Here is a 27,219-nt window from a genome sequence, read left to right as displayed (position 1 = left end):
TATTTGAAAAATATACATATTATATTGATATTAATGTGGTGAATGCAATAGTATTTTAAAAATTATATATAAAAATCATCATTACAATATTTTCTAGAAGTCTACTCCCGTCAAAATTGATATATGTTATTGATTAACCAGAATTGAAATTTACGGTAAGAAGAAAAAAAATATTTCGGACTGGATTTGAAGCGGATTCGGGCACGTAGTCGGATCTAAAAACGGGTCGGATCAGAGGTCAATATTAACCCATCACCTGATGCAGCTGTTCGTCACTTTCTCAACCGCGTGACACCTCTGCCCTGAGCCGCTTGGCCGCGGACGAGAACCACACCTTCGGCAAGCGACAGGGATCGCCCACCTCCTCCGTTCGCAGCGAGATCCGGAAGCGGGCGGAGCGTGGCACCGCGCAAGGCGGTCGTCATCGCCACCTGACGGAAGTCGTACGAGTCCCTCTTATTCCTAACTCTTTGCATCGTAAACCCTAGCTGTTGTTTGGTACGGCCACCGTTTAATCCTAAGCTTCTCGTATTATTCTGTGTTCTTTGTTCTGGTAAGGGCGTAGGGCTTTCTTGCCCAGTCGATGCCGGTTTGGTCCCGTTCCTCTCTTAGTGTAAGCGTTAGTTCGTCCTGCGACGACGAGACTCTGACCAAAAATTTAGGCATTCCTTTCCCTCGGGGAGCGCTTGTGTTGTGCAAAATCACTGGATTGAGAAAGGACAGGGATAAATTTGCAGGTACCCTACCGACGTGATTCCTAGTTAAAAACCCTAATTTACTCCTAGTCCGACCCTTTATTGCCCCGGTGGTGCCCCCTCTCTCGCGGACGGTGGTACCTTCCTATCCGTTAGCTCTCTCCCCTCGCTCGCTATCTTTCTGTCTCCTCCTGGCGGTGCAGCCCCGCCCCTCCTTTCTTGCTTGGTCTTCCTCCCCACCTCCTTGCCTGGCAGCCACATCCCGCTGTCGCCGTCTCGCTTTCTCCCGGCAGTCACCTCCCACCCCCTCCCTCTCCATTCTTTTCTGTCGGTATTCTCCCTCTCTATCGGCAGCCACCTCCCCGATCACTTGCTTTCCCTCTTTTTCGCTCTCGCTTCTGATATATTATTCGTTGGATTTGCTTTTGTGGTTTCAGATTTGCTTGACGTCCGCCAACTTAAGAGGAATAATTTAGAAGAGAAAAAGGTCACTCCACTTAATCATGCAAGACGAAGCAAAAGAGGAAAGCAACAAACTTGAGAACAAGAAAGATAAGAAGGATAGGAAGAAAAAGCGGAAAGACAAGAGGATGGATGGTGAGAGCGGTGATAAAGTGGAACAGGGTTTCGATGACTGTGATGTGAGTGCAGCCTTGGAGGAAGCTAAAGTAGCTTCAAAGAAGCATAAGAAGAAGAAAAGTAAGGATCTTGAGAAAAATCAAAAAAATCCTGATGACAAGGTTCAAGAACATGAGAGGATAGAGGCAGAGTTAGAATTGGATTCAAAAGAGGATGGCAACAAGAAGAAGAAGAAGAATAAAAGAAAGAAGAACGGGAATGGTGATGAAGAATGTGATAAGAGGGTTAATCATGTCCAAGAAGATGAGGCACAAAAAGGGGAGGAAAGCAGGAAGAGGAAGAGGAACCAGGGAGATGATGTAGGAGCAAGGTTGTCTGTACATGCAGAGGTAAAGGTGAGAAAGAAGGACAGAATGTCTACAGCAAGTGCTCTTGGTACAGACGAAAACAAGACCGCTGGAAATGCTGCAGATGCAAGTTTAGAAAATAATCTTGGTTTTGGCAGGTGTAAGGTTGGGTCAAGGGATGAAATGGAGGAGAGGAGGAAAGACCATGAAGAAGTTCAAACTTCAGGTTATAAAAAGAGGACGAAGAGGGAGAAGGCATTTGATAACCCTGAATTTGAAAATGGTAGCTATGAGACGGGGAAGGAAGTTAAGCAGTCATTGAGCATCGAAGACAACAAGGCTGCAGAAGATGGCATTAGTGAAATGGCATCTCATGCAACAGCAATTGGCAAGAAAAGAAAGAAGAACAAGGAAAAGAAGGATAAAAAAGGAGATGACCAAACAGCCAAAGGACCTTCCAAAAATGAAGTAAATTTGGTGGACAAGAAGACAGAGAAAAAATCTCCTGCTGCCAAACCTGAAGGAAATGGAGAGATATCTAGCACGAAGAAAAAGAAGAAAGGCTCTGATGACTTTGAGGCTTCTGATACAAAAAACAAAGGCAAGCGCACCAAAGATGGTTCTGATACATCTGCACTAAAGAAAAATAAAAAGAAAGTGAGTTTTTCAAGTGAAGTTGAGGTGTTTCCTGCTGGGAATGAGAACATGAACAATGAAAATACTGAAGAACCTTTAATCCAAGGCAAACGTTTTACTCCAGAGGAAGACAAAAAGATTAAGGAAGCAATAGATGAGTATATACTGGTTAGTCTACTTGCATTTCTAATTGAAGGTTTAGAAATTGTATGGGCATTGTCTTGCAGTCTTGCTATTGGGAATGCTATTGTTGCCACAAAATCTTGTCATGAATTACTGTCAAACTACCATATTTTCATTGACAAAGAGCTAACTTTATAAGGATCTTTTAGGCTCCCAATAGATATTCCTGCAATGTTTTCTCTTACGTTCTCCGTATGAATTAATTAAATTGTTGAAGATGCTTCTTATAACTTATTTCATTTTCTTCATTGCTGTCGGATGATGTATTACTGTTGTTAGTTCATTTTGATCCCCTGGACTGTGTCATAATGTTTCTTTATCTTTCAGGCACATCAGTTGGGAGAGGAGGGCAAGCATATGATTCTCAACTGTAAAAATTACCCAGAAATAAAAAGTTGTTGGAAGGAAATCGGTAGGCATTCATTTACTGATCCTGATATTGCTTATTTACTTATCATGTTTAACAGAGGATATTCGAGTTCTTCTCTATTTTCTCCTTTATTTTGCCCCCCTAATTTTAGTTTTCTCAATGTTTACCTATGTATGACTGAGGCTTTGAGCAAATTGCACTATCTAGTCCATTTGGCTAAAAATAATGGATCAAGAGTTTACTATTTGCAGAGCTTTTTTGAGTCTTGGAAAGACCAGCTTGTTGAGCTAATAAAAGTTAACTGAGCGAATCATAATTTGACTACTTTAAGTGTATAAAATTTTTTGGTAGCTGTAGAGCAGCATGTGATTGTTGCAGCATATGCTGCCTCGTTTTTTGGGAACTGGGATGAATATGTAACTGCATTAGGTCAGCTTCTTTCACTTCCAAGTAGGTAATGATGGCCACTAGGGTCAAGGGATCTTCATTACTTTAGTTTCTTTGCACAGTCATGCAGTGACCAGTTGCAGTAATTTGCATTGAGCCTTTCTAGTATATTTCATTTTACGAATCGATTATTGACAAGTGTATTCTATATATTTTTTGTTGCACTTCTGACAAAATTTGTATCTTTTGCAATATAGTTGTTGCACTTCTAGCAGAATATATATCTTTTAAGGTATGGTTTTTGAACTTTCTAACAGAATATGTAAGTTCTAAACATTTTAAATTTACAGCAGATCTTTAAAAAATATATCCTGATTCTGGCAGTAGGTTGCCTCTTTAATTGTAATGTTCAATCATGGTTGTGCTGTAATTATTTAAGTTATGAAACAAATTTTTATCTGATTTTGGCTAATTCTTAATCTTTTAGCTGAGCTTCTCCTTTTTCTTCTTTATATTTGTTGTATCACCTTGAAGCACTTAGAGGCCTCCTTACATTAATTTTCCTTGTAATAACAAATTGCTTTTATGTTATTGTTAGTGCTGTAACATGTTTTCGGAATATTAAGGTAAATGCATCTATTCCTGTCAGCTAGGCTAGTTTTAAAGTTATGAGTTGCTTAGAATATCTTCAGTCATCCAATCTCATTGTCCTTAGATTATCCTGAGGATTACTTGTCATCCATTCTTCTCGACAGGTGCTTGTTTGCCTCGTCGGCCTTATGTTGCTGTATATTATCGAGCTCATGTTCTACTAGAAAGGAGTGAGAAGCGTAAGTGGGATCCTGAGGAATATGATATCCTTCGGAGGTAACCCAAACCCCCTCATGGCTCAGAGTTGGAATTCTACTTTCCTGTTTGTTCTAGTTATGGTGCTTAATGTGGTTTGAGATATTTGTCCCTGAATATCTTTATATACGCTACATAAGTCATATTTGGCTTCTACTGGTTATCTAGGAATCAGAAATGGTACTTGCACATAAAATAAACTATCTAATAAACTTCCTAAATATTTAAGTGCTGAGCCTAAATATTTCAATGTAATAAACATATAAGATATTCAACAGACAACAACCATGCTTGATTTAAAGCTCAATTTCTTTACCAGAACAACATAAATGACAAATCTATTGAACTTTGAAGTTTCTATAAGAAAATATGATTTATTTATTAAAATACTTGAAAAAAAGTTGTCATTGTTAAAATATCTTAATCATTTAATTGCTAATTTGCCTATGTGCATGTATGCTGGACAAAATCCTGCACTTTTTTGGACCATGCAAAGCTGCAACCAGGCAGTAGTCATCGAGCAATGCAAGAAAGCATGTTATTTTCTGTCGGTCAAATTTGACTTCACCTTTTATTGTTGATGAGCATCTTAGGCCCATGAGATAAAACTAGTTAGATTTGTTCAGTAAAACTTTATATAAACAATATTTGGAAAACTATAAATTTCCACTTGAAGTTTAAGTTTCTCATTTTTAATTAATGAATATTTAATACTTATTTTGGAGAATGGATGCCATGCTTTTCATATAAGCTTGATTCTAAGAATTTATATCAAACCAAATTATTTTGTCATTAGGGGGTAAGGAAATATGTTTTTGTTGCAACTCAAATGCATCAAAAATTACAAGATTCAAGGAAGGTTGTCTACTTATAAATACTATACTATGCAGTACACTTAAATATCAAATGCAAATTATTTGATTCAGAGCAAGGTTTGTCGTCTTGTACTGATGTATTGGTCCTTGGCCAAATCGATACATACCGGTCGGTACCGGTGTTTCGACACATGGTACCCCATTACATATTGAAGACTCAAAGAGGAAGAAGAACAAGGAGAAGAGGAAGGAACAGATTCTCATGGAGGAAGAGGAGGAAGAAGGATGAGGAGGAAGTGGTGGAGGAAGAGGAGGAGAAAGAGAAGAGGAGGAAGCATACCTGAAATAGATGATGGGAAGAGGGCTCGTGAATGGGAACCCTATACATGTGAAATAGTTATTTTTTCTTTTTTTTTATTGGTTAGTTCGGAGCATCTGAAATGGAGGCGATCTGCATACCGGTTCATGCCATCCATATCATACCAGTTCTAAATGCAGAAAAAATTAACCACAAGAGATTGTCATTAAGGAAGAACTGTTTATAGAAGTTTATCTTGTATTGTATTATCCTTGTTCCCTTTGTTATTTATGCTTTCTTGCATAGCTTTTAGGACACTTGTTTGATGGCAAATAAAGCAGCTTTTTTTGGGATATATGGATCATTCTTGAACTGACCCAACATGTGGTCCAAATATATAGCTCGACGCCCTGTTTTGCAAATGATCTTATTTCTCCTAGACATAAATCAATCTATCAGTTTTAGCTGTTTGTTGGTATTTTGGTATAAAATTGTGTGTGTGAAAGCAAAGCCAGATCCACTTGGGTCATGCTACAGCTGACCAAGTTTTGGGCATCAAAAATTAAATTTTAAAAAATACTGACACTTGACAGCTTGCATGATATGAAGTATTTTGTTTTCATAATTTTTTCTTATTATAGTGAAGACATCACTCTATTACATTGCAGATTGCTATTTACCATTGGTAACATGTGCATATAGGTTCCATGCAAAACATGGAGCAGACTGGAAAACTCTAGCAGCCCAACTCAGGAAACATAGGATACATCTTAAAGATTGTTGGCGGAGGATAAAATCACCTAATTTTAGAAGAGGTATGATTTCTGTTATTATTGATTTCTTGATAGTAGCTGTTCTGACGGGGTATAATATTATATAATATTTTCTGACAGTTATTTAGTCTGTTGTTTCTCCACAGTTCAATCTCTTCAGAATTGAAAGTTTTGGTAATGAGTTTTTTGAGCTTATAGGTGACCCTTACTAGATTACAATAACTAAAAACGTTTGCTATAAGACAAATTAATGCTAGTGTAGTGTTTATGTTATATAGATACATTTGTATCTGAGAATTCATCATAATTTGAGATAGTATTTGACTTGCTTAAACCAATGATCACTTGGACTCCCATGTTGTCATTCCCTAATAACCACTAGAAATATTTTTCTTATATTTGTTATTGGCCTAGTTTTAAAGGTTAGTGGCTTGTAGACTGCTAAAGCTCGTTTCTTTTGCTTAAGGTGCAGGCTATGGTTACATGAATATGACAGATTGCTAGCTCTTTTATTAAGTAAAGCATGTCTAAGTGTATGTAGATATGACAATTTGTTAAATATCGAAAGAGACAAATATAGCTTTTTACTTGAAGATTTTATTCCACTATTTTCCCTGCTTTCAAGTCCATTTTTGGTTACAAAATTGAAGTTTCTCATTCATTTTCGGTGCCCTGCTAAATGTAACTTTATCAAGCTAAATCCTGATATATGTGGTGAGGATATGCATTGCAATTAAGGTTCAGATTGTTCTAGCATTTTAAGGTGTGATCTGAACATGTTTAGTGTTTTGCTAATAATTACCTGTACAGCTTCCAGGATGGAGTGAATTTGGCTTATATTTGGTTGTTCATTCAGTTAGCATTTCATTTTTGATCCATCTGTTTAATTCTATTGTTTCTCTTGGCACAGGGACCTGGACTCAGGATGAGTATCAGACTTTATTTGATTTAGTGAACTTGGATCTGCGGATGAAAGCCTTCGAGGAAAAAAAGACTAAGCACGGCATGGTTGGCTCTTATTGCTTGTCCATATTACTGTTGTTGCTTGCTTCATTGAGACTTAGTCGTCTTGCTTGCACTAGTATAAGATGGTTGTGTTGTTTCTCTTTTATCGAGTTGCTTATTGCAAGGTTCGAAATATCGTACCGTACCGGCGTTTCGACGTTCGCTCGGTACGGTACAGAACGGTATACCGAGCGGTATACCGTTCGGTATATTATATATATATATATATTTATATTTAAAAGCCGACGTCGCATCGCCTCGGCGACGTCGCCTCTTCCTTCCCCACGTGGGGTGACGTCGCCGAGCCTTTTTCTAATATATATATATATATATATATATATATATATATATATATATATATATATATATATATATATATATATAATTTTATTATTATTATTTGTTCCGTCCGGTAACGGGCGGTCCACGTACCGGTATATCATCGGACCGGTACGTACCGCCCGTACCGGACGGTATTATTCGGTATTGCTTACCTTGGCTTATAGTCGTTTACTTCACTAGTATAAGCATGACTGGTTGGCTTTTATTGCTTGTCCATATTACTGTTGTTGCTTGTTTCATTGATACTTAGTTATCTTGCTTGTACTAGAGGGTTACACACTTACACATTGTTTTTTTTTATAATTTTGTTACTTATATTCATTTACGTCACTATTTTTATTTTTGTCTTCATGATCTGTATGTGCTTTTGGTAGCTGAGGGACAATATCTCTTGGGAAGCAATCAGTCAGAAGCTGTCTACTCGATATGATGCTGCTTGCTGTGAGAAGTGGTAAGTGGTATTTTTTTTATATTTGTACTGTAAGATTCATTTATTTTTGGAACCATATTGACAAAAAAATTTTCTGTATCATCCGAGATATTGGTTGCTTATTTTTCTTCCATTTATATATATTGTTGTCCTGCTCTTTCAGGTATCAACAACTAACATCACCTTTGGTCAATCAAGGTCTATGGTCTGACTCAGATGACTATCTGTTATTGGATGCGTAAGACTGTCATCTTTTGTTTATCATGTCTTTTTTTCCTTTCTGTAAAGAATAACATTTTGTATGAATCCTTGTAAGGTTGTCTAAATGCATTTACATGGTTGTCAACATGGATTTCAGGCTTCTTAAAGTCGATGCATGCTGTCTAGAAGATGTTGACTGGGACAATCTTCTTGAGCACAGGTATGTGTGATTCATTTATATTTTGTTGGACATGGATCACGTAAGAGTATATTCTTAAAATCTTATAAATTCATCTTATATTACACAAACTGCTATACAATTCCTCAATGTGGAACCTAAAATAAAACTGAAACCTTTGTGGTTAATAAGTAGTTTCCATGGGTCAGGATTCCTGATATAATTTAGGTACAAACTTATCTTTCAGCCGGTTTCAACCCTTGTAATTGGACTGAGTTGAAGGAAATTTCTTCTGAGTGACTATACTCCTTCACAGAAATCTATTTGGATTCATTTTGCATCAAAGATTACCTAAGCTAGATATATTGTTCAAAATTTTATTTGGGAGAAGATAATGCTCCTCCCATATGACAAGCAGCACATGTTTGGTTGTCTGACCATTCTAAGAGCTGTATTTCTTGCCTAGTTGCTTAAAGAAATGGGTTATCTTTAGTTACAACATGTTGTGATTTTAGAAATGGGTTAATCTCCGTGATGCTAGATTGCTTCCTGTTTCTGATTCCTTTGTCCATCAAATTTGGCATCTTAACCTGGTTAAACGATTTTCTGTTGTACATGTCACTTATATTCAGCCACTCCAATAACCAGCTAGATTCAGAACCTCAGTCTGAGCTACACTCCTTGCTGCCCACCAAATTATTTTATCAGACATCTTGTTTAGGAAGTTAGCTATATCTTCTATTTTGTTCTTCAGATCAGCAGAAATTTGCCGAAAACGATGGGGTCAAATGACACGACACATTGGTGGATTCAAGGAGAAGCCTTTTATTGAGCAAGTGGAAGTGCTTTCAAAACGCTATTGCCCCGAAATGATTGAATACAGAAACTGAAGCCCGCAAGTGTATCTGAAGGTTTTTACTCGGAGTATTCGAAATTTTTTGTATCTACTGTGCCAAATGTGTATCTGTTAACATGTCATAGGGAAACACCGGTTTGAGGTGCGGTTGTTGGATGGATAAAAAGGATACCAGAACTATTTTTGTTTCTCGTGGAAATGCAACTGTGGTTTGTTTGCCTAGTGTGATCGCCATTGATGTGACTTTGCTGCAGTAAGATTCTACCGGAAGGTTGCATATTAAGTTCCTTTTAATCATTATAGTCACTTAAATGGTTGCATGCATATTAAGGGATGATGGTTTCATTATATAAAGTAATTTAATAGTGCTCTGTGATACCAAGGGTCTGTGTATTATTATTTTTCTCAGGTGTTTTAGCCTAATGATCTTTTTTATTATCAATGATCAGATGATAGCTAGCTAATGGAGATTAATGATATATACATACACATATATATATATATATATATATATATATATATAATGTATGTATGCATGTATACGTGCGTATGTACGTATGCGGATGTTTCTTAAATTTAAAGGGCAAAAGACAAAAAAATAAAGGCTTTATGCTTGAGGGATGTTGCCGTCATTCTGCCGGTCTTTATACGCAACGCGCCGTCAAACGTCTTGCGGAGAGATCCAGCTTGGGATGGGTCCCACTATGCGGGTCGTTCACGAACTTGGTCTCAAGATAGCGCCGTTCGATCACTGGACGCCTTCTCTCTTTGAACGATCAAGACCGTCAAAGCCTCTTCAAGTTAGTTAGTACACAGGCGCCGAACGTAGATTAGCGTCATCACCTGTCCCGGCTGACGCCAGGTAGGAAGGAACCTCCCGTGCCACTGGTCAGCGACGCGGGCCCCACGAAGATAGACCTTCCCGATAACCGTCAGACGATGGCTGGGCCGAAGCTCGTGAGCCACTTCCCTCCCACCGAGCCCCGAGTTGACGCAGACGCAGACGCAGACGCGGTCGCCGAGCCCCGACTTCGTGACCGCCCTCTTCTTACTAATTCACATCTCTCTCTCTCTCTCTCTCTAGATTGGAGGAGGCTAGGAGAGACGAATCGAGATGGATTTGGATCCAAAGCTTTCCATGATGGCACTTATTTTGGTGGCGTTTGCTGGGTTGGCGACTGCTTCGAGCTTCATATCAGGTACTGATCCATCCATAAAGTTTGGATTTTGTAGCAAAAGTTTGAATTTTTTTTCATGGGGTTCTTCTCGTGCTGAAAACACGCTCGGGTGTTTCGGTTTAGATGATGTGCTGGTGCCTCGTGGATCCGGAGGGCGGAGCTTGCTGCAGACACCGACGAGTAAGATCTGCTTTCTTTTCCTCTCCTCTTTTTCGTCTGTAATTTGTAGTTCTCTCTCTTCCGATATTTGGGCTTTGGCCGTGGCGTGAGCAACTGCCATAACGTAATTTAGGAGAAACGTCGAAGGAGGTAACGAGCCGGTGATTGGTCTTACGAGATGTCGTAGGCTTCAATTATCGGATTATTTTGTCTGGATTTCTTTCTATTTTGCTAGATCAGTCGAATCCATTTTTGAGGAGCAGGATCGAATCGAACTCATTAGGCCTGTTGAATTGTGTTAATATAGAGATGGGGATGACCATATGATCCCGAGGAGCGATACCGAAAAAGAATTCAAACATAAAAGACTAACGCTAGAATTCTTGATGGTTTTCATTTGTGTCCTTATCACGTTGTATACATAAAGATTTTGATTCTGTAAGCATAAAAATCATGATATTTCGATATTAAAATATGAAATTAAATAACAATATCTGTGAAGTCGATGTAGACTTACTATGATTGATAGACTTAATGGCAAAGGGATATAAAAGATAATCTAATAAAAGCTATCGGTGGATGTCGACAAAGGCTGCTGAACATTTCAGAATGTTGACCAGTGCGAGCACGAATGAGTCAAAGAATGGACATCCTGAAACCATCGGCCTATCCCTTTTGTTCTTTTTCCAGGAAGAAGCCCATAGGTAATATCATTTCGAAAGAAACTTTGCCTATCGGAACATGATCACAAGCTTGTGATACATGTGCGACACTGATTGTATTGGAACATTGTAGAATGGAATTCTCATTGAAATGGAGAGCAAAATCTCGTAGCTTGTTTCTGTTGTTCTATAGTTCTCCGATTGGCCTAATAGTGGAATTGCAGCTGTGCTCATCTTAAGAAACTTTGTAGATTGCCCTCTGAGCTTTGAGTTCCTGAACTACACAATCATCACAAGCCAGTGCAAGGGTCCCCTCTACCCTGCCGACCTCTGCTGTGGAGCTTTCAAGGAACTCGCATGCCCATACGCCGCAGAATTGAATGATCTGACGAGCAACTGTGCATCGACCATGTTCACCTACATCAACCTCTATGGGAGGTATCCTCCTGGCCTGTTTTCCAGTGAGTGCCGGGACGACAAGATAGGACTTGTGTGTCCTGCTAGTGCACCGCAGTCGCAGGAAGATGCAAGTTCTGGCTACATGAATCGGCAGAGCCTCATGTCCGTCATCTTCCTTGCGTGTGGAGTCGTTCTGAAGTGTCTGCTTTCTTGAAGGTAGAAGCAGCTGAGCTCTGAAAGTTGCAGGATCGCAGATGAGTTTACTTGGTAAAATTGCTTGGGGAAATTGGGTTCTTGGTGACACAAAATGTATTCTTGTTCTTCATCCTAACATCGGTGGAGTATCCGAGATTGTAACTTTGTGTTTGTCCATATGTCGTATGTCTTCAACTTCAAGAAATTGTGATTGATATCATACTTGAACTCTAAAGAGTGGGCGAGCACGCAAGGCCACTTCCGATCCTGGTTGAAAGACGATCTTTTTTCTTGTTGTAGAGGTTGACTGCTGTCATCCCCGAGTCCAAGAAGCAAGAACACAACATCATCTGATGAAGTTGGGTTGGAGGATCAACCAGGAAGTGTCTGCGAAAGTCGGAGCTAAAGATTTTTGTCTTGATGCAGATGGAAGGACTTCCCGAGTCTTCAGTCGTATCTAAGCATAGATTCTTCTTCGTCTTTTCTACTCCATTCGAAGTTTCACTTCCACAAGATATCCAACCTCCAATCCCCTTCGACAGGACGTGCTCAGAGGTGCGATGGGGGGGATAAGATGGGGATGGGACGGGAAAGCAGTCCCCGTCCCCACAAGCCGAATGTGACGCCCAGCGCCTGCGATTGGGCCGAAACCGTGTCCGCTGCCTCGACCGAGACGGATGAGATCCACCGTTCCGTCCCTCGATGGTTCCACCGCCCAGCTGATACCCGATGCTGTCCTCCTAGTTCTTCCCCCCGTTCGTCCGTCATCTCTCTCCCTTGAGGAGCTGGTTCTCGTTCCAATCCGGTCTCGCAGCTCATCTACCATCAATTCCTCTAACCTGTAAGTGAATCCTGTTCGCCTTGTCTTCCTCGATTAGTTCGGAAGCTTTCTGGTTCTGATCTTTCATGCGGTGCCACTCCTTTTTCCTTTTTTATTCGATTTTTCGAGTCATTATTGCTCTTAAACTTTGAATTCGTCTCCGGGAAGCGAAAAGCTGATTGCTTTGGTTGTTTTGACATAGTTATGCATCGGTCTTTGATTGATTTCTAGGTTTTGGTTCTCGCATTCTGATTCATGCTTTTGTATATATATATATATATATATATATACAAAATTAGTAGACTTTCATTGATTCAATCTATAGCGTCTGTAGATCTTGTTAGAAAGTTTAGCTGCTATTGGAGTTCAGGTTATGTCTTCATGCAAGTATTAGATGTGGGCCTTTTTTTTTTGTTTTTTGAACAAGAAAATTATATATACGATGGATTGTATTATGAGAAGTGAGCTTAAATATGCAACATATATTCATTTTGGTGTTTGGGCTACAAGAAAGTCCCTGTATTTATGCGGCTTGTCGATTCATACAAAGCAATAGTTCATCTCTAAAATAGTACTGGGTTTCCTTTTTCTCATTCCATCTGTGAAATCTTCCAATTGTGATTGTTTAAGCAGCCATTTATTAACAACATGCTTTTCTTTCTGGAAAGTAGGCAAAAAAGAAAAAAAGAATGCCTTCAGTTTTTATGGAGATTAGATTGGATTCCTTATGTTCATAGGAAACTAATTTGGCTCGATTGTTGATAGAGAGGTAATGTTTTGGCTGAATCTGTCTTCTCATTATCAAAGCATGGAATTAAATTCAGATCAGAGTCTTCAAGAACTCTTAAGTCCTGTTTAATGAGCTGTTTTGTTCATAAGTTTTCTTGTCTTATGAGATTGTTGCATTGTTTTTGCGCTATTAGATGACCGAAGTTTAGGATGGCCATCCCAAAGCCATATATTAAACATCTTTCTGATCCTGCATCTTGTTATCGATGCAGAATAGTGTCTTGGCCATTGTCTTAATTTAGAGAGTTTGATACCATCATGAGCTCACAGATTTCTCTTTGTATTCAATCTCTTGCCCATGTGGATCAATGAAGAATCCATTGAGGTCAGATGCTAGCGAATCGCCTCGTGATTTAGCTTCATTTGTGCACTCTGATGTAGCTTATTCTAGTTGTTTATGGTTACTTGGTGGTTGGACTTGGACTTGCACATATCTTGTTATTTTTTCCTTCCTTTTCTCCGGTTGCATATCTTGATATGTAAGCCTCTTTTGTGTTGGTGCAGGAGCTTCTATGGCTAGCAGACGGATCCAAAAAGAGCTTCAGGATCTGCAAAGGGATCCTCCGGCATCATGCAGTGCCGGACCTGTGGGAGAAGACCTGTTTCACTGGCAAGCCACAATAATGGGTCCTTCGGACAGTCCCTATGCCGGGGGAGTTTTCTTTGTTACCATTCATTTCCCTCCCGACTATCCATTTAAGCCTCCCACGGTCAACTTTCAGACCAAGGTGAGAGGGTCCAACGGCTTCTCCTTTTGTTATTTCTCTTCCACGATATATGTTGCAAAGTTGTCTCAAGGAGTTTTACTTTAATTATTGATCATTCACAAAAAAATTATTGATCTCCATATTTTGTTTCTTAGATATAGCAGTAAGTTATGATTTCCTAAAGGGACTGCATGTGAATATGTAGAATGCCATGAAGAAGAATTCAGGATTTCTTGGTGGTTGTGTGTGTATTACTGTTTCATTGAGCTATTCCTCCGAACTGATCAAGTCGTCTTGTCTTTGCTCTCCCTCTCAAGTAGCATCATCTTTTCATCATGGTGGCCATTCTGACTCCGAAATATAAGAAGCAAAGCATTCCACTATGATCATGGCATGTACATGAATGCAAGAGTCGATGCTTAAACTCTACTATTTCTTTTAGAAGACACGATTAAATATGTTTTCGAGTCATGATTTCCATTTTGCTTGGTTCAGTGAATAGTTTCTTTATTCTAGGAATTTAATGGATGTATGTTGTTTGAACTTTGAACCGTGCCTTCAAGTCATCATATATTGGTGAGAAGGAAATCTCATCAAATGTGTTTGATTTGCTCGAAAACTTGCAGGTTTACCATCCGAACATCAATTCAAATGGCAGCATCTGCCTCGACATCCTGAAGGATCAGTGGAGTCCAGCCCTGACCATATCGAAGGTGCTCCTCTCCATTTCCTCTCTGCTCACAGACCCAAACCCGGACGACCCTCTCGTCCCAGAGATCGCGCACCTGTACAAGAACCAGAGGCCTCGCTACGAAGAGATGGCAAGATCATGGACTCAAAAGCATGCCATGGGTTGACCGGTGGCGAGCTCAGTGCCAAAGAGAAAGGAAGGAGAAGTCTATGCTAATTATCACTGGAGTAATCCAAGTTTATGTATTGTTGTTGTAGATGCTTAAAGACCACAAATGAGATTTCTCTGTATCGAAACTAATATCTTGGAGAAGGATCAGTTCAATATGATGTGTGGTTTAAGTTCTAATAATATTTGGCATACTCTCACAATTTTTTATTAGAAATGTCATATCATTAATTATTTTGTTTTAGATTTGTTGGTATTTTTTGATTGGTTGTTTTACTTACAGACTAATCACCTTATAAAACCTAATTAAGAATAAACATGTTTTAGATGGGTAATGCGCGTCTTAATATGAATATAAATAATGTAGGCAGTATATATATATATATATATATATTGCCTTCAATAAATCAACCCAATTCGCCCATAGATCACAGAAGAACAATACTTTCGTTACCCGTTTAAGTGTACCCTTTAAATTACCTGTTCCGTGATTGAAGAAATGTGGGACGCATAAGGTGGGATAAGAATCGGGTAGAATTAGTTGTTTTTGCCTAGGCTTCAAATCCCAACATATCCGAGGGAAAAACCCTACCTGAACTCGGGCTCCGCCGCTTACCTCGCTGCCGGGAACAGCGCCGTCCTCTCGCTGGTGGTGGCAATCAGTAGAAGACGCGACGTCTTCCCATGATTTCTGCTTCTTGGTTTCTGAGAAGTAAGAGTGTCGGATTGTTCCGTGGATTGATTTCTTGGTGCGGTCGTCAAGGAATTCCTCTTTCTAATCCGACAAGGTGATTCCTTTTTCGGTTTTCCTTGATAAATTCTGTGTTTGTCTTCCTTCTTGTTCGATTATTTTTCTGCATGGAGCATTTTGGTAGAACTTTTCGAGAGATGTTTCGTTTTCTCTGTCCTTTTTTTCTCTTCAAGTTCATAATAGGCGAATCCGTTTATTGTATCTGTTTGATTCCTTCAATGTCTTATATGCTTCAGTGATTCTCGTGAATTCTGTTTAATATGGTTATCTTTTGGCTGCTCTTCCCATCGAAGTTTGACATCTGAGGAGTAATAAAGTGTCTGAACAGTATACCTATTGGAATGAGTTTTTGACTGTGCTTGAGAAGGCAATAGCTACTTTAAGTCTTACTTTTTTGTGAATCAATGACTGAAAGGTGGATGTTCATAATCCTCATGACATGATACAAATTTCATAACCTTGTCGGAATTGCTTCTTGTCCTAACATGTGTTTCCTATGCTATTAAAGAAGAAAAGGATAAACATACTAGATGCGCATAACCTCTTGTTTGATCGGCATTAGTTATACGATGCTTGATGAGTAGATGTACTCGTGATGAGTTCAAGCTTCTTAGTTTGTTGTTATTGTTCTTGTGCACTTTGAGCTTGATTGAGTTCAGTTACTCGTTTGTTGCCTCGAGATAATTCTTGTGTGTTTCTGAGTGCATATGTGTTGTTTTGCTTTCAGGGCAGGGGGGTTTGCTTCGAGTATTTTAAGGCCTTGTAAGACTAGGAGTTTTATTGCCATACTTGTAAGACTAGGAATTTTCTTTTGCATATTTTTTTATCTTGTTTATCTTTTTTAAATATGGAGCTTAAATTTTCTCTGTTGCATTATTGTACCTTGCTTTCATCAAACTTAAATCATAAACAGAACTGCATTCTTAATTGTTTTTAGATTAAATAAGCATCCATAGGTTGGTGGCTTCGTAGTCTCCAGTTCCATTTATCATAAGGATATCCTTCTTTCAGACCATTCCACAAGGATTCTTAATGGTTCTTAAGTCTATATTTTGTCAATTTTAGGAGCTTATCTGCCCTGTATGTAAGTTTAACATACTAAAAGTTTGATGCTATTACTGTGCGGTGAATGTTTTAGGAGCCTTTTCCTGGAAAAACCCATGAGACCGTATCGTGAAAATCTCGATTAATGCATTCCACCAAGTCAGCTAGTGCACTTGTTGATGCTACTGCTGTTTGACATTGTTATGCAAACCTCTTATTGGGATGTGTCTGGTGGGTATACAGAGAGGAATTTGCTCGATGCATCTATTGATAGAGCTGCTATTGTATCATTCCTCAAATCCTTTTGTTGCTTTAAATATACAAAGACACAAGTGATTTTGAGCGTGTTTTCTCTTCTATTAAGTTTTCTTACATGGTGATTTTTTGGAGGGCATTTGCAAATTATGATATGTTTCTTGCAGGACATCTTTGGTGGGGTTCAGGAATGGATATTACTTGATGAATTGGACATCACATATGCATAGATGTACATGCATTTTGCGTCTTTCAATGTGTACATGTTCTGGTCCGAGAGGATACAAGGATATGCCATTTTCATCTTGCGTTCTGGTATCTTCTTTGATTTATCACAAACCAATCATATATTATCCGTTTAACCCACAAAGGTGGCAGTCAATCAGATTTAGGAGCAATGCACTAGTGACTCTTAACACAGATGATGATGTGGCCAGATTTTCCGTCGGTATACCAAATCCCAAACCAGGATTTCAATCAAGGCCAACGAAAAAGCGAAAGATGATGTCAAGAAAAGCAAAACTAAATGAGCTCAAATGGTATCGATTGAAGGCAAAAAAGAAGATGAAGTCGCCAAATCCTGAAGTTAGAATTAGGTACAAGCTTGAAAAGGTTTGATACGTAAGCATTCTAGTCTTTCTATTTCTTCTTGCAAACACTCATTTCATGCTGTAGAACTTCAGTATAGTCGTTCATAGTTCTCTAGATTTCTATCTGTAGTTCCACGGGTTAATACTTACAGTGATATGCCATTTGATAATCTTCTTTAATGAATGTTGATTTTTAGTGGTCAATTGATTTTTTTATAAAATATACTCAGTTTGTTGCTTTTCGTGCCTTCTATAAGTAGATTGTTCTGCTTAGGCCAGCATTTTCATTGTTCAGGCAAAAAGAAAAGAAGAATGGTTGATTGAGAAGCTGAGGAAATATGAGATTCCGAAAGCTCCGGAGCAAGTACATGATCCCGAAATCCTCACCGAAGAAGAGCGGTTTTACCTAAGACGAACCGGTGAAAAGAAGAAGAATTATGTTCCGGTCGGGCGGCGAGGAGTGTTTGGCGGTGTGGTTCTCAACATGCATCTCCACTGGAAGAAGCATGAAACAGTAAAAGTTGTCTGCAGGCCTTGCAGACCTGGCCAGATCCATGAATATGCCCAAGAACTGGCGCGGCTCAGCAAAGGTACCGCGATCGACGTAAAGGCCAATAACACCATCATATTTTACCGGGGGAAGAACTATGTGCAACCTGATATAATGTCACCTCCTGGGACACTTTCTAAGCAGAAGGTAATGGTCTTGGATTATCACATTCATGTACATTATCCATATGGTAATATGACCCCTGGCATCGGCAATAGAATCCATGTATCCGCATCATGCTACAAACTGGAGAAGCACCCAATCAATCAATTTCCATGTTCATCTGGCCAAAATGGAATTTTGAATCTCATAGGTTCTTTTGCTGTCGTACTTTTCGGAAATGATAAACTAACTAGTTAATCCTCGCAATACTTATTTTTCGTTGAAATGTCTTACAGGCTCTGGAGAAATATAGATTCGAGCAATCTCTGGAGCACACCAGTGAATTCATCGAAAAGCTGGAGCAGGAACTGGAGGAGTACCATAAGCATGTTGCGTTGTATCAGAAGAACAAAGAGATTACCACCAAAAGCACGGCCGGCGAAGAAAAGTAGCACTCTCAAATCCGCGAAACAGTGATTGATTTGTTCTCTGCCTCATCTTTTACCGGAAACTGTTCCTTAAAATTCCATTTCGAAACCGATCGGTGTGTTTAAGATATCCGCTACTCCTACCTTTGTCTTCTTCACAAGGCATGTCGAGGCAGTATTGTTGTGAGCAGCAAAAGGCACATGAAAAATGTCTAAATTATATTCATCGATCTCTTCGCTTTTCCTCGGACGGAGAGAGAGAGAGAGAGAGAGGACTCGAAAACGCGAAGGACGGCAACCGTACGGCCTCCCCTGCTGCCCGTACCTACGGGAAGCGATGCACATGGATGGCACTCGGTAAACGCCATTAATGGCCCCTCGCCTCCCCTCCGTTCACCGCACGGTGGGCCGCTGCCCCTCACAGGGAAGAAGAGACATGGCTGACGCACGCACTGTTCCACCCGCGTCGCCAATCGACGCGTTCCAAATCCCCAGGCTTTGATCACTGGCTGCCGGGCCCCACTCCCTCGGTGTCGGCACGTGGTAACGAGTGGATGGGCAGCTTTTTTGGTGTCGTCCAACGTCGAACAGCGGCATCAAGAAACGATGGCTGTCGCCATGCCACCAGAAGGAATCAGATCATTGCACACACACTCTCTCTCTCTCTCGACTGTTCGTCGTACTGCCCATATGTGTTACTACTGTTCGTGCAAGAAGGCTTTGTTCCTTCCCATCTCTCACCTCTCCCATTGCAACGGCTATATTTCATGTGGCGATGGATCATCTTTGAATCCATTAATATACACGCAATGGGATAACTAGCGTGAAAGAGCTCGTTGTATTTAGCGTTACAACTCACTCATGAATCCATTCTGATGTCAGATCCACACGCCCACAGCAGTAGACGAATGAAAGCAGTGAAAGCTCAGGTTTAATGGTAGGATCATCCTGCATTCTTCAGTGCACTCTGTAGCTTTGTTTCATTTTGGGCAGCTGAAATGGATCTGAATACACGTCATAACATGTTGATGGAGAGAGATCATGGGGCACAGAAATTTTCAAGTACGATTTTTATTCGAGTCTTTAAACCATAAACAATTATTGATCACTTCATAGTCATTTTGGAACAGAAATAAAATTGACCACAGGAACCCACCAATACCACTACCCCAATTCAAAATTCATTATAAGCATCAGTAGTACTAAGAAGCTTCACACAAGAGTTTGGAAGGATTCAGATGCATGGATTATTGAGAATTTTACATGTACTTTGACAAGTTCAAAACTGCAACTTTGCAGAATGTTTGCCGTCGCAGCCAACAAGGCCTTTAGAACATCAAATTCGATACATGAAGTGTTTCAAAACTCAGAGTCACATTCCTGTTGGTTCTGTTCTTTTTGTTCCAAAGGATGCTTCATGGCTGCTAGAAAGACCGTATAGCAAGAAATCTGCTGCAAGACAACCGTGCTCGGAGGGTACTCAGTCAAGTAAGCTAAGATCTGGAACAATGGCTGCAAAGTAGAACTTGAGACAGAGGTTCCGCAAGCACTTTTGTACAGTTTAGGACCCATGCAACTGTGAGTAACATACTGATGACTGCATGTGAGCAGCGGTAGCAGTTTGGAGCAAAAAGGGGCTGGGAGGTAGAGGACCATGGCCTTCTGTAATGCTGCCACTCTTCGTCAAATTAGCATTAATTCCAGTGGATGGTTTTGGTAACAAGGGCCTTGAGCCACCACGAAGATATCTAATCTGGCATTGCGAAGAGACGCAGGAAAATGGCCTCTGAGACAAAGGATTCAAGCCTGAAGTAGCAAAAGGCAAAGTACTTATTGGACTGCTCAGAGAAGTGACTGGTCGTCTCTCAAATTCAATAGGGTCATCGATCACAAGAACCTCATTCATTATGCAGGAAGCTGGAGAGGAGTTGGACCTTCTGCATGCATTCTTTTGCCAAGTGTGGTGATCAAGTCTTGGCACAAAAGCAGTATGCAAGGGAGTCACTGAAAAACCAGCCATCTGTGCGCTAGGCATGCATATGGGAAATTGGTGCTCACCCACCGATGCAGTTGCATCAAAGGCCGGAGGCCCGCTGAAGATCTTGTGATGGTATCGAAAATTCTCCTGCTTCGAGTGATTGGTGTTTAAAGCAAATCCAAGAGGTGACAAGAAGTTTACATTTGGTGGGTATTCCAGAACTGTTCTTTGAGGTTGCACAAACTCTTCATTGTTCATCACCATCAAATTTTTACCCATCAGCCTAAGGATCGGATTGGATATTGACCGGTTCTGTGACTGAGATGATGGGATAGCAGAACCTAGAACACTGCAAGTTGGAACCTTGACTGCACAATCTGACAAACCCTTGCTGGTAGTAGGCTGACCAGCTGCTTGCAAATTGGAGATGACTGTGGTATTAATTCTGTGATTTTGACATGAATTAAAAGAGGAAGAGACTCTTGGCCTCGCGAACAACTTGGAAACCTGCTTCACCTTGGGTGTCCTGTGAGTAGCATTTGGTTGTAAAATTTGAAACTCTCTTGAAAGGCTCTCCCTACATGAGCAACAGAAAGTCTTATCATCTACCATGCAACCAGATATTTCTGCTGGTAGATTCACCTTAAGTTCTTCATTCCTCTCCTTGACATTTCTTTCTTCAGATACTACAGTATCTTCAGCTAATGGATCTATCGAGCCCAACTTATTTTCAGCATTGATAGCAGATGCAAATACATTAGCATCTGAATCTGTATATTTGAGATCTTTTGGAGAGGGGAGTGAGATGGTTGAAGCAGTTGAATCAGGTGATCCACATGGTTTACCATCACCAACCAACTCTTCATTTGTTGTTGTTCTAACTGAGGTTATCGAGGAGCACTTTTGGCGGATTTCATGCCCCGCATTCCCATGATTGGTTGAACAACCACTGGACTCCTGGATGGACATGGTTTCAACAGTACGTTCCACAAGCTGAACTGCATAAGAGTCTTTTTCTCCTCTATCTTCCATTTTGTCTACCATTTGAATGTTTTGTCCATCAATTTCTTCTCTGGAAGTATCACCAAAGAACACCACTTGCTTCTCAGATATTTGCATTAATTGTCCTGTGTTGACCTCACTTTTCGAGATAGACTGGCAATCAGAGGCTGCTTGCAGACTTTCTGAACACACAGTATCATTAGAAAGAAGATTACCACCAGCCGTTTCCGATGAAGGTTTCCTGACATAATTTCCAGAGTCCAAGACCTCTACTTGCATGTCTAAATTCTGAACATCAGGACCGTGGTATTTGGTTTCAAGATGATTACTGTGTTTCTGCTCTTCCAGTGTGCTTCCCTCGTCTTTTTTATCAAATTCTGGGACATCTTTCGTGCCTGGCAATGCATCATTCGTCATCTCTCCTGTTCCAGATCCTACGACACATGAGTGATTTAATTCGCAAGATCCTAGTGTTTTACTTGCTCTTGCAATATCAGCAGCAGGAGCAAGCACACCTTTATTATGCACTCCATTGGTAGCTGACTGAAATTTTGCTCTAATCTTGCCACTCCTTAAAATGGATCTATGCTTACGGAACTTCTTACAAGTATCAGGTTTCACACTTAGATCACCTTTCCTTGCTTGTAGGTTGAAGGGTGATCTTCTAACCAAGTCATTCTTCATCAGAGTAGAAACGATTTGGTCCTTTGCAGAGGGACAGTGGATTGAAGGTATGTTTGTCCTGTCAGAAGAAGTATCAGGTCGATGTTGAATACTCGGAGCAGTCTCCTTTGCTTCGGTTCGTGAAGAAGACTCAAAATTCCCTGATGATTTTGATACTCTCGGTAGAAGGCTATTTTTTTCAGTGCTTTCAGACGACCATCTGGAAGCTGAGATAGTTAGCTTTTCAGATACTTTCATGCCATCATCCATGGGGTGGACCGTCTTAGACAGTATATCGATATTTTTGGATCCTGGAGAGCTGGTCAAATCTTCAGATAACCTAGAAAACTTCAAGTGATGGCTTAAGGAAACAGAAGAAATATAAGCATCTGGTCGGCTAACAAGTGCAGTATTATCTGATGCACTATGGGCATTCTTGCTGGCAAGTTTTTTTGGAAGATCTGATCGTCTGGAACAAATCCACTGCCTTAGACACGCAGGCCTACTGTTGGCAAGGTTTCCTGGATCTGATATATGTAACAGTGATTCTCCATTCTCATGATGAGTTTCTCCATCACAATCTCCTTCGACTGAAGTTTGCATCTGATCAAACAAATATACAAATCATGCCACCAAATTGGCCTAATGATCAACACAGGTAGAATTAAAGCTGATAAAAAAAAGTTAGGATGAAGAATTCAGCCATAAAATAACCATATAAACACAAAACATGCTAGAAAACCCAGATTGTAAATTATGTCTGGGATGCTATTTGAAGAATATACCCAGACAGGAAAGAAATAAAAGGATCGGAGACACAAATCCAAAAGGCTGGAAAGCATCAAGTCGTACAAATTTGAAGTAGTGACTGGTATGATTATAGCTGTGGATCATGATGAGAACGCTTGAAATGAGAGAAAAGTGAAGGCTTAAACAGTCACAAGTTCCAACTTCCAGCTGTAAAAATATTAGAAAAAATAAATGTAACACAAACAAGGCCATGGAAGCAGTAGGCAGGTTCTTTGTTAAGAACTCATAAACTGGATGTTGCTTCAGACTTAAGCACATCTAAGATTTCAACATGTTTCTAGATACTATGTTAACTATAGAAGAGATGTAGTGAACAATATACTTGTTCAGCATATTAAAGAATACATCAAACCAGAAGAGAATACTTCGAAATTTCCATAAAGAGTTTGCTTAGAATGATATAAGTAATGAAGAGTGTTTGTGCAAGAACTCAAATGCAGCCATAGATTTCTGGATGAAGAAAGTCAAAGTACCTTTGCTTTCAACAGCATAAATGAATTCAACTTCTTTCTCTGTGACTTCATTTTCATCTTCTTTGAGTACTTTGCTTTGAAATGTTTCTTTTTGCCGATCAGAAAACTTTTGCCAGTCCTGACGACTTTGTCATGCTCTTGCAACTTCAGTTCTTCCTTTGACTGTGATGTACTACTGAGCTTGGATAAAATTCCTAGTTTTACACCATTTGAATCAACATATACAGCTCCTTCCTTTATGCCCTCTCCAGAACCCACCAGTACCAACTTTGGTTTCTTTGTCTCTGTGTCAACTTCGACACTTGGTGCAGCTGCAAATGCCAATTCAACAGCCCAGTGGGAACCATTCCTCTTATCAAGGTCTTCGAGAGTGCAACGAGGAGCAGTAGTATAGATATCCACCATCAATCTTTTCTTCCTTGGTTTCGCTTTTGGTTTTACGACTTTGCTTGAATAACACTTGGTGTTGGACTCCATCGACAGGCACTGGTCTATGTGCGCATTCAAAGTTGTGTTTGAAGTGGAAGAAAACATTTTACAAACCGGACAAACCTTTGAAGCCATAGGATCTGAAACAGTACTGGAGCTAGATTTTATGTCCTCTGCCCGGCTACTGTCGGAGATGACACCCAATCTGACTATCAACCTGCACTTCTTTTCGGATGGTTCGCGTGAGTTTCCAAGCTTTTTGGTGGGTTCAACAACGTCTATATCTGAAGGCGCTTCAAAGACATCTCTATTTACAGCAAATGAGCATGAAATTCCACCAATCGCAGCAGAAGTCCCTTCAACTTGATCACGAGTAATTATCGAGCCGATATCTGCACCAGAATGAGTCAGTTCATCAGTCCTAAACCTCCGACAAGTGGCTGACCTTCCATCTGGAGGTTGTGTCTCTATTGGCGAACACAAGTCCCGTCTTATATTCACGGCCTTCTCTTGAGGACCAATATGCACTGGGATCTGTTCAATTTCCGGGCGGATTACAGATTGTTGAGACTCTACTCCCTTGCTCCAACACTGGACACTCACCAAATCTGGAGGTTCGAAGGGTGGCAATAGATCTTTGACACCATGCTTCAAGCAACGCTGCAAGAAATGCTGCGTGAACGGCCAGCTCGTCTCGATGCTTTTGCTCCTTGATGTGAAAACATAATCCCTGAGATCAAAGCAACAGTTCTATAAGAACAAGCCTCAGATATATTTTTGCAAGCAAGGCATAAAAGTTAGACGATCAAACACAACTCCACACTTCCAAGCATAGACACAAAAAGGAGGTCAATCTCATTCACAACAATATTTCACCAGTGAACTTGTTCAGATCACACCACACATTAGTTACCAAGACTAGATACAAAAATGAACCACTAATCAAGGAACTAGACAAACATTCCGCAAAGCCATGACCCTCTAAATCTGTCACCTTTCGCTAGAAGGACAACTTTTGTTAATCAGATGATATGATTAATTAAGCCCATATAATTAATAACATATCAAGAAAATCAAAACCATAATCATCCACCAGAAGAAGAATCAAGCCTTTCATTCCTGATTGCTTTAGATATCCAGAGGCCTGTGATGGATATCAATGGCAATAGTCTGGCGAAAAATGAGCTCAGATCCACTAAAGGTCGGTACTCATCCAATAGATTTGTAAGTGAAGAACCAAAACCTTTAGCAAAAGGCCCTCCGGAAATAAACACATCTAATCTGATTGATGCAAGCAATATTTAGCAGCACAACACCAACACAAGGCAGTGCTCCGGGGAACTGTTACCTTATAGAGAAATTAGGAGTTGGTGTCTGTCCAAGAATGGGATCCCTCTCCCGGGAGGCAAGCTTTTCAGAGACCGTCTCGCCAGTCTTCGGTGCTGGAACCTTGGAGGAACATGAAGGATCTAGAGGGCTTTTAGCGGATAACATCTGAAGAAGGCCTGCTCCAATTTTTCTCCTATTAGATATTCTAACTGGAGTAGTAGCCCAACAGCTCTATTGCTACTGGACCTTTTCTTGTTCTTAGCCTCCAGCATACCAAGGACTTGAGCTCCCAAGCAACCCCTCAGAAGAAGTAGGAGAACAGTAAAATCCCACAAAGGAGAATTTGCAACCTCTCACCTGACTTGATGCCTGCAAGATTAAACAAAAAGAAAACTAAACTTAGTAATCAAAAAGGAGCAAGTCACCTATTAGGGGAGGAAACAGGACCCATGATACAAGATGGAGACTTCTGGAGCATTATTTCATGTAGACACGAAACTGGAATTTTTGGGGGGGGACTTCAAACCCAAGACTACAGATCAGGCTCCTTGAAGACCAAGGCACCTGAGGCCTCCCATGCAAAAAGAAGATCAAAAGTCATGCGGTTGGGAAACTTGCAGAGGTGTCATTTTATGTGATGAAAGGGGGTGAGGAGATTTGCAGGGGCACCCACACCCTCCAAAAATAAACCAGTTCATTAGCAGATGAGGAGGAAGGAAGGAAGGTAGAAAGGAGAGGATGGCAGAAGCCCTGCACATGAAATGATGGGTGGAAAACAAATTCCAAGGGAAACAGAATAGAAACCAAGGCCTGAGTACCGAGAACGAGGAGAATCAAAAGCATGGCCACCCACCGGGGGAAATCTTGCAAGGAAGTTGAAGGAAAATAAGATGGAAGAGAAAGGAAGGAAAGAAAAGCCATGAGAGGGTTACCATTCATCTTTAGGGCCTTGGATTCCTCGGATGGAACAGAAGGGGATGAAGTAGAAGAGACCGGACAAAAGTGTTGGTAAAGATGATGAAGAAGAAGAAGGTCATCACGCATCTTGGGCTAAAAAATCCAGACACAAATCTGAAGGAAATCCAGTTGTTGATTTTTCCCTTTCCTGAGAGGTACCAGAAACCCCGCACAGATCCAAGATCCAAGCAAAAGATTTCAAGGATGGGAAAGAGAAGGGTGAGAGGAGGGGAAGAGAGGTCGATCGTATGAAAGATCCCAACAAGGACACGGACATGGCTGATGCAAACTGATGCAGTGACCAAAGCAAGATCCCAAGAAAATCCATGAACGGTCACCCACATGCAACCTTCAGAGGGTCCAAGAGAAACAGAAATTACATGCAAGAGATAGGAATGAAAACCCATGGCAGCAGAGGAAAAAGAATCACACACACACAAAAGAAAAGGCAGCATCTCCATGCCTTACCCACTCTTGACTCCAAAGGGAGGAAAAAAAATCAAGCAGTGTTGAGATGAGAAGTGCAGCTGTAGAGCTGCCTCCTCTACCAAAGGAGAGGAAGAGCTGATGAGAAAGAAGAGGGTCTTGTTTTCTTCCTCCACTCACAGCAGAAGTTGGGAGGAAATGAAAGACGAAAACACACCACCCACTCACACATCAATGGCATCAGGTTCTCCACCAGAGGCAGGCCTGTACAGCAACAAGCAACTGCAGAGAGAGAGAGAGAGAGAGAGAGAGAGAGAGAGCAATGGAAATGGAGGATGTCCTATGCTGTACCAACTCTAATATCTATTTTTTTATCTTCTCTCTCTTACTTTTATCTTTTGCTGATATATTGTTCATGAGTGAAATGTGGAGGTGCCAACTCTTGACACTGCCTTTCCCTTTCTCTACAGTTTCACTTGGCCAACATGCCCCTATCTCAACCTAAAACCATCAATTTTATCTTGAGCATGCAAGTACTTTCCAATGAAATGATATGCCCAACATGCAAAGGTGGGGATCATCTCTGGTTTCCCTCAGAGCTGAGAGCTTAGTATCTAAGCCAAGGCTTTCTGAGATCAATGATTGCATTCAAACATCACCTTCTGAGCACACCTTAGCAAGTTCAGAATTCTAACCTGCATCTGCTTTCCCTACATTTTCTTT

The 27,219-nt window shown here is 40.4% G+C and overlaps 4 protein-coding genes across 11 annotated transcripts; 3 read left to right on the top strand and 1 right to left on the bottom strand.

The window, feature by feature from the left end:
• Positions 1 to 282: 282 nt before the first annotated feature.
• On the top strand, positions 283 to 9,163 carry LOC103997749 (uncharacterized). 4 transcript variants are annotated; one of them, XM_009419061.3, is made up of 10 exons: positions 283 to 440; positions 1,133 to 2,425; positions 2,768 to 2,852; positions 3,953 to 4,064; positions 5,859 to 5,971; positions 6,840 to 6,937; positions 7,651 to 7,727; positions 7,870 to 7,944; positions 8,065 to 8,127; positions 8,840 to 9,163. In XM_009419061.3, the coding sequence occupies exons 2-10, from the start codon at positions 1,199 to 1,201 to the stop codon at positions 8,973 to 8,975; spliced, it is 1,986 nt and encodes a 661-aa protein (XP_009417336.2). In that variant the 5' UTR covers positions 283 to 440; positions 1,133 to 1,198; the 3' UTR covers positions 8,976 to 9,163. The 4 variants fall into 4 exon arrangements, with proteins under 4 accessions (XP_009417336.2, XP_009417337.2, XP_009417338.2 ...); XM_009419062.3 differs by having other exon boundaries at positions 291 to 443; XM_009419063.3 differs by having other exon boundaries at positions 291 to 498.
• Positions 9,164 to 9,894: 731 nt separating this feature from the next.
• LOC135583245 (ubiquitin-conjugating enzyme E2 5A-like) lies at positions 9,895 to 14,953 on the top strand. 3 transcript variants are annotated; one of them, XM_065168689.1, is made up of 5 exons: positions 10,081 to 10,140; positions 10,243 to 10,299; positions 11,835 to 12,375; positions 13,648 to 13,871; positions 14,477 to 14,953. In XM_065168689.1, exons 4-5 carry the CDS (start codon positions 13,656 to 13,658, stop codon positions 14,705 to 14,707), a joined length of 447 nt encoding a protein of 148 aa, XP_065024761.1. In that variant the 5' UTR covers positions 10,081 to 10,140; positions 10,243 to 10,299; positions 11,835 to 12,375; positions 13,648 to 13,655; the 3' UTR covers positions 14,708 to 14,953. The 3 variants fall into 3 exon arrangements, with proteins under 3 accessions (XP_065024759.1, XP_065024760.1, XP_065024761.1); XM_065168687.1 differs by lacking the exon at positions 11,835 to 12,375 and having other exon boundaries at positions 9,895 to 10,140; XM_065168688.1 differs by lacking the exons at positions 11,835 to 12,375; positions 13,648 to 13,871; positions 14,477 to 14,953 and adding an exon at positions 11,192 to 11,754 and having other exon boundaries at positions 9,895 to 10,140.
• A 315-nt stretch (positions 14,954 to 15,268) lies between these two features.
• LOC135583243 (uncharacterized CRM domain-containing protein At3g25440, chloroplastic-like) lies at positions 15,269 to 18,651 on the top strand. Of its 2 annotated transcripts, none has more exons than XM_065168685.1 (4): positions 15,269 to 15,497; positions 16,927 to 17,371; positions 17,645 to 18,046; positions 18,298 to 18,651. In XM_065168685.1, the coding sequence occupies exons 1-4, from the start codon at positions 15,394 to 15,396 to the stop codon at positions 18,451 to 18,453; spliced, it is 1,107 nt and encodes a 368-aa protein (XP_065024757.1). In that variant the 5' UTR covers positions 15,269 to 15,393; the 3' UTR covers positions 18,454 to 18,651. The 2 variants fall into 2 exon arrangements, with proteins under 2 accessions (XP_065024757.1, XP_065024758.1); XM_065168686.1 differs by lacking the exon at positions 15,269 to 15,497 and having other exon boundaries at positions 16,936 to 17,074; positions 17,197 to 17,371.
• Positions 18,652 to 19,566: 915 nt separating this feature from the next.
• On the bottom strand, positions 19,567 to 26,812 carry LOC103997745 (uncharacterized). Of its 2 annotated transcripts, none has more exons than XM_065168582.1 (4): positions 26,725 to 26,812; positions 25,133 to 25,482; positions 23,356 to 24,514; positions 19,567 to 22,675 (listed from the first exon to the last, which is right to left on the bottom strand). In XM_065168582.1, exons 2-4 carry the CDS (start codon positions 25,276 to 25,278, stop codon positions 19,991 to 19,993), a joined length of 3,990 nt encoding a protein of 1,329 aa, XP_065024654.1. In that variant the 5' UTR covers positions 25,279 to 25,482; positions 26,725 to 26,812; the 3' UTR covers positions 19,567 to 19,990. The 2 variants fall into 2 exon arrangements, with proteins under 2 accessions (XP_065024654.1, XP_018674118.2); XM_018818573.2 differs by having other exon boundaries at positions 26,539 to 26,791.
• Between the last annotated feature and the right edge of the window lie 407 nt (positions 26,813 to 27,219).

The sequence above is a fragment of the Musa acuminata genome, chromosome BXJ3-9 (assembly GCF_036884655.1).
Source record: "Musa acuminata AAA Group cultivar baxijiao chromosome BXJ3-9, Cavendish_Baxijiao_AAA, whole genome shotgun sequence".
NCBI lineage: Eukaryota > Viridiplantae > Streptophyta > Magnoliopsida > Zingiberales > Musaceae > Musa > Musa acuminata.
The sequence above is the reverse complement of the archived record's forward strand: the minus strand, read 5'-3'. Positions and strand labels throughout refer to the sequence as shown.

Excerpts from the sequence above, each read along its gene's own strand:
- LOC103997749 (XM_009419061.3), top strand. The coding sequence starts at position 1,199 with ATGCAAGACGAAGCAAAAGAGGAAAGCAACAAACTTGAGAACAAGAAA. Across the intron at positions 6,938-7,650 it reads AAAAGACTAAGCACGGCATG|CTGAGGGACAATATCTCTTG; the intron begins GTTGGCTCTTAT and ends TGCTTTTGGTAG. Across the intron at positions 7,945-8,064 it reads GACTATCTGTTATTGGATGC|GCTTCTTAAAGTCGATGCAT; the intron begins GTAAGACTGTCA and ends CATGGATTTCAG.
- LOC135583245 (XM_065168687.1), top strand. The coding sequence starts at position 10,056 with ATGGATTTGGATCCAAAGCTTTCCATGATGGCACTTATTTTGGTGGCG. Across the intron at positions 10,300-13,647 it reads CTTGCTGCAGACACCGACGA|GAGCTTCTATGGCTAGCAGA; the intron begins GTAAGATCTGCT and ends GTGTTGGTGCAG. Across the intron at positions 13,872-14,476 it reads CGGTCAACTTTCAGACCAAG|GTTTACCATCCGAACATCAA; the intron begins GTGAGAGGGTCC and ends GAAAACTTGCAG.
- LOC135583243 (XM_065168685.1), top strand. The coding sequence starts at position 15,394 with ATGATTTCTGCTTCTTGGTTTCTGAGAAGTAAGAGTGTCGGATTGTTC. Across the intron at positions 15,498-16,926 it reads CCTCTTTCTAATCCGACAAG|GACATCTTTGGTGGGGTTCA; the intron begins GTGATTCCTTTT and ends TGTTTCTTGCAG. Across the intron at positions 18,047-18,297 it reads GGACACTTTCTAAGCAGAAG|GCTCTGGAGAAATATAGATT; the intron begins GTAATGGTCTTG and ends AATGTCTTACAG.
- LOC103997745 (XM_065168582.1), bottom strand. The coding sequence starts at position 25,278 with ATGTTATCCGCTAAAAGCCCTCTAGATCCTTCATGTTCCTCCAAGGTT. Across the intron at positions 24,515-25,132 it reads ACTCCTAATTTCTCTATAAG|GGATTATGTTTTCACATCAA; the intron begins GTAACAGTTCCC and ends CTTTGATCTCAG. Across the intron at positions 22,676-23,355 it reads TTATGCTGTTGAAAGCAAAG|ATGCAAACTTCAGTCGAAGG; the intron begins GTACTTTGACTT and ends TTGTTTGATCAG.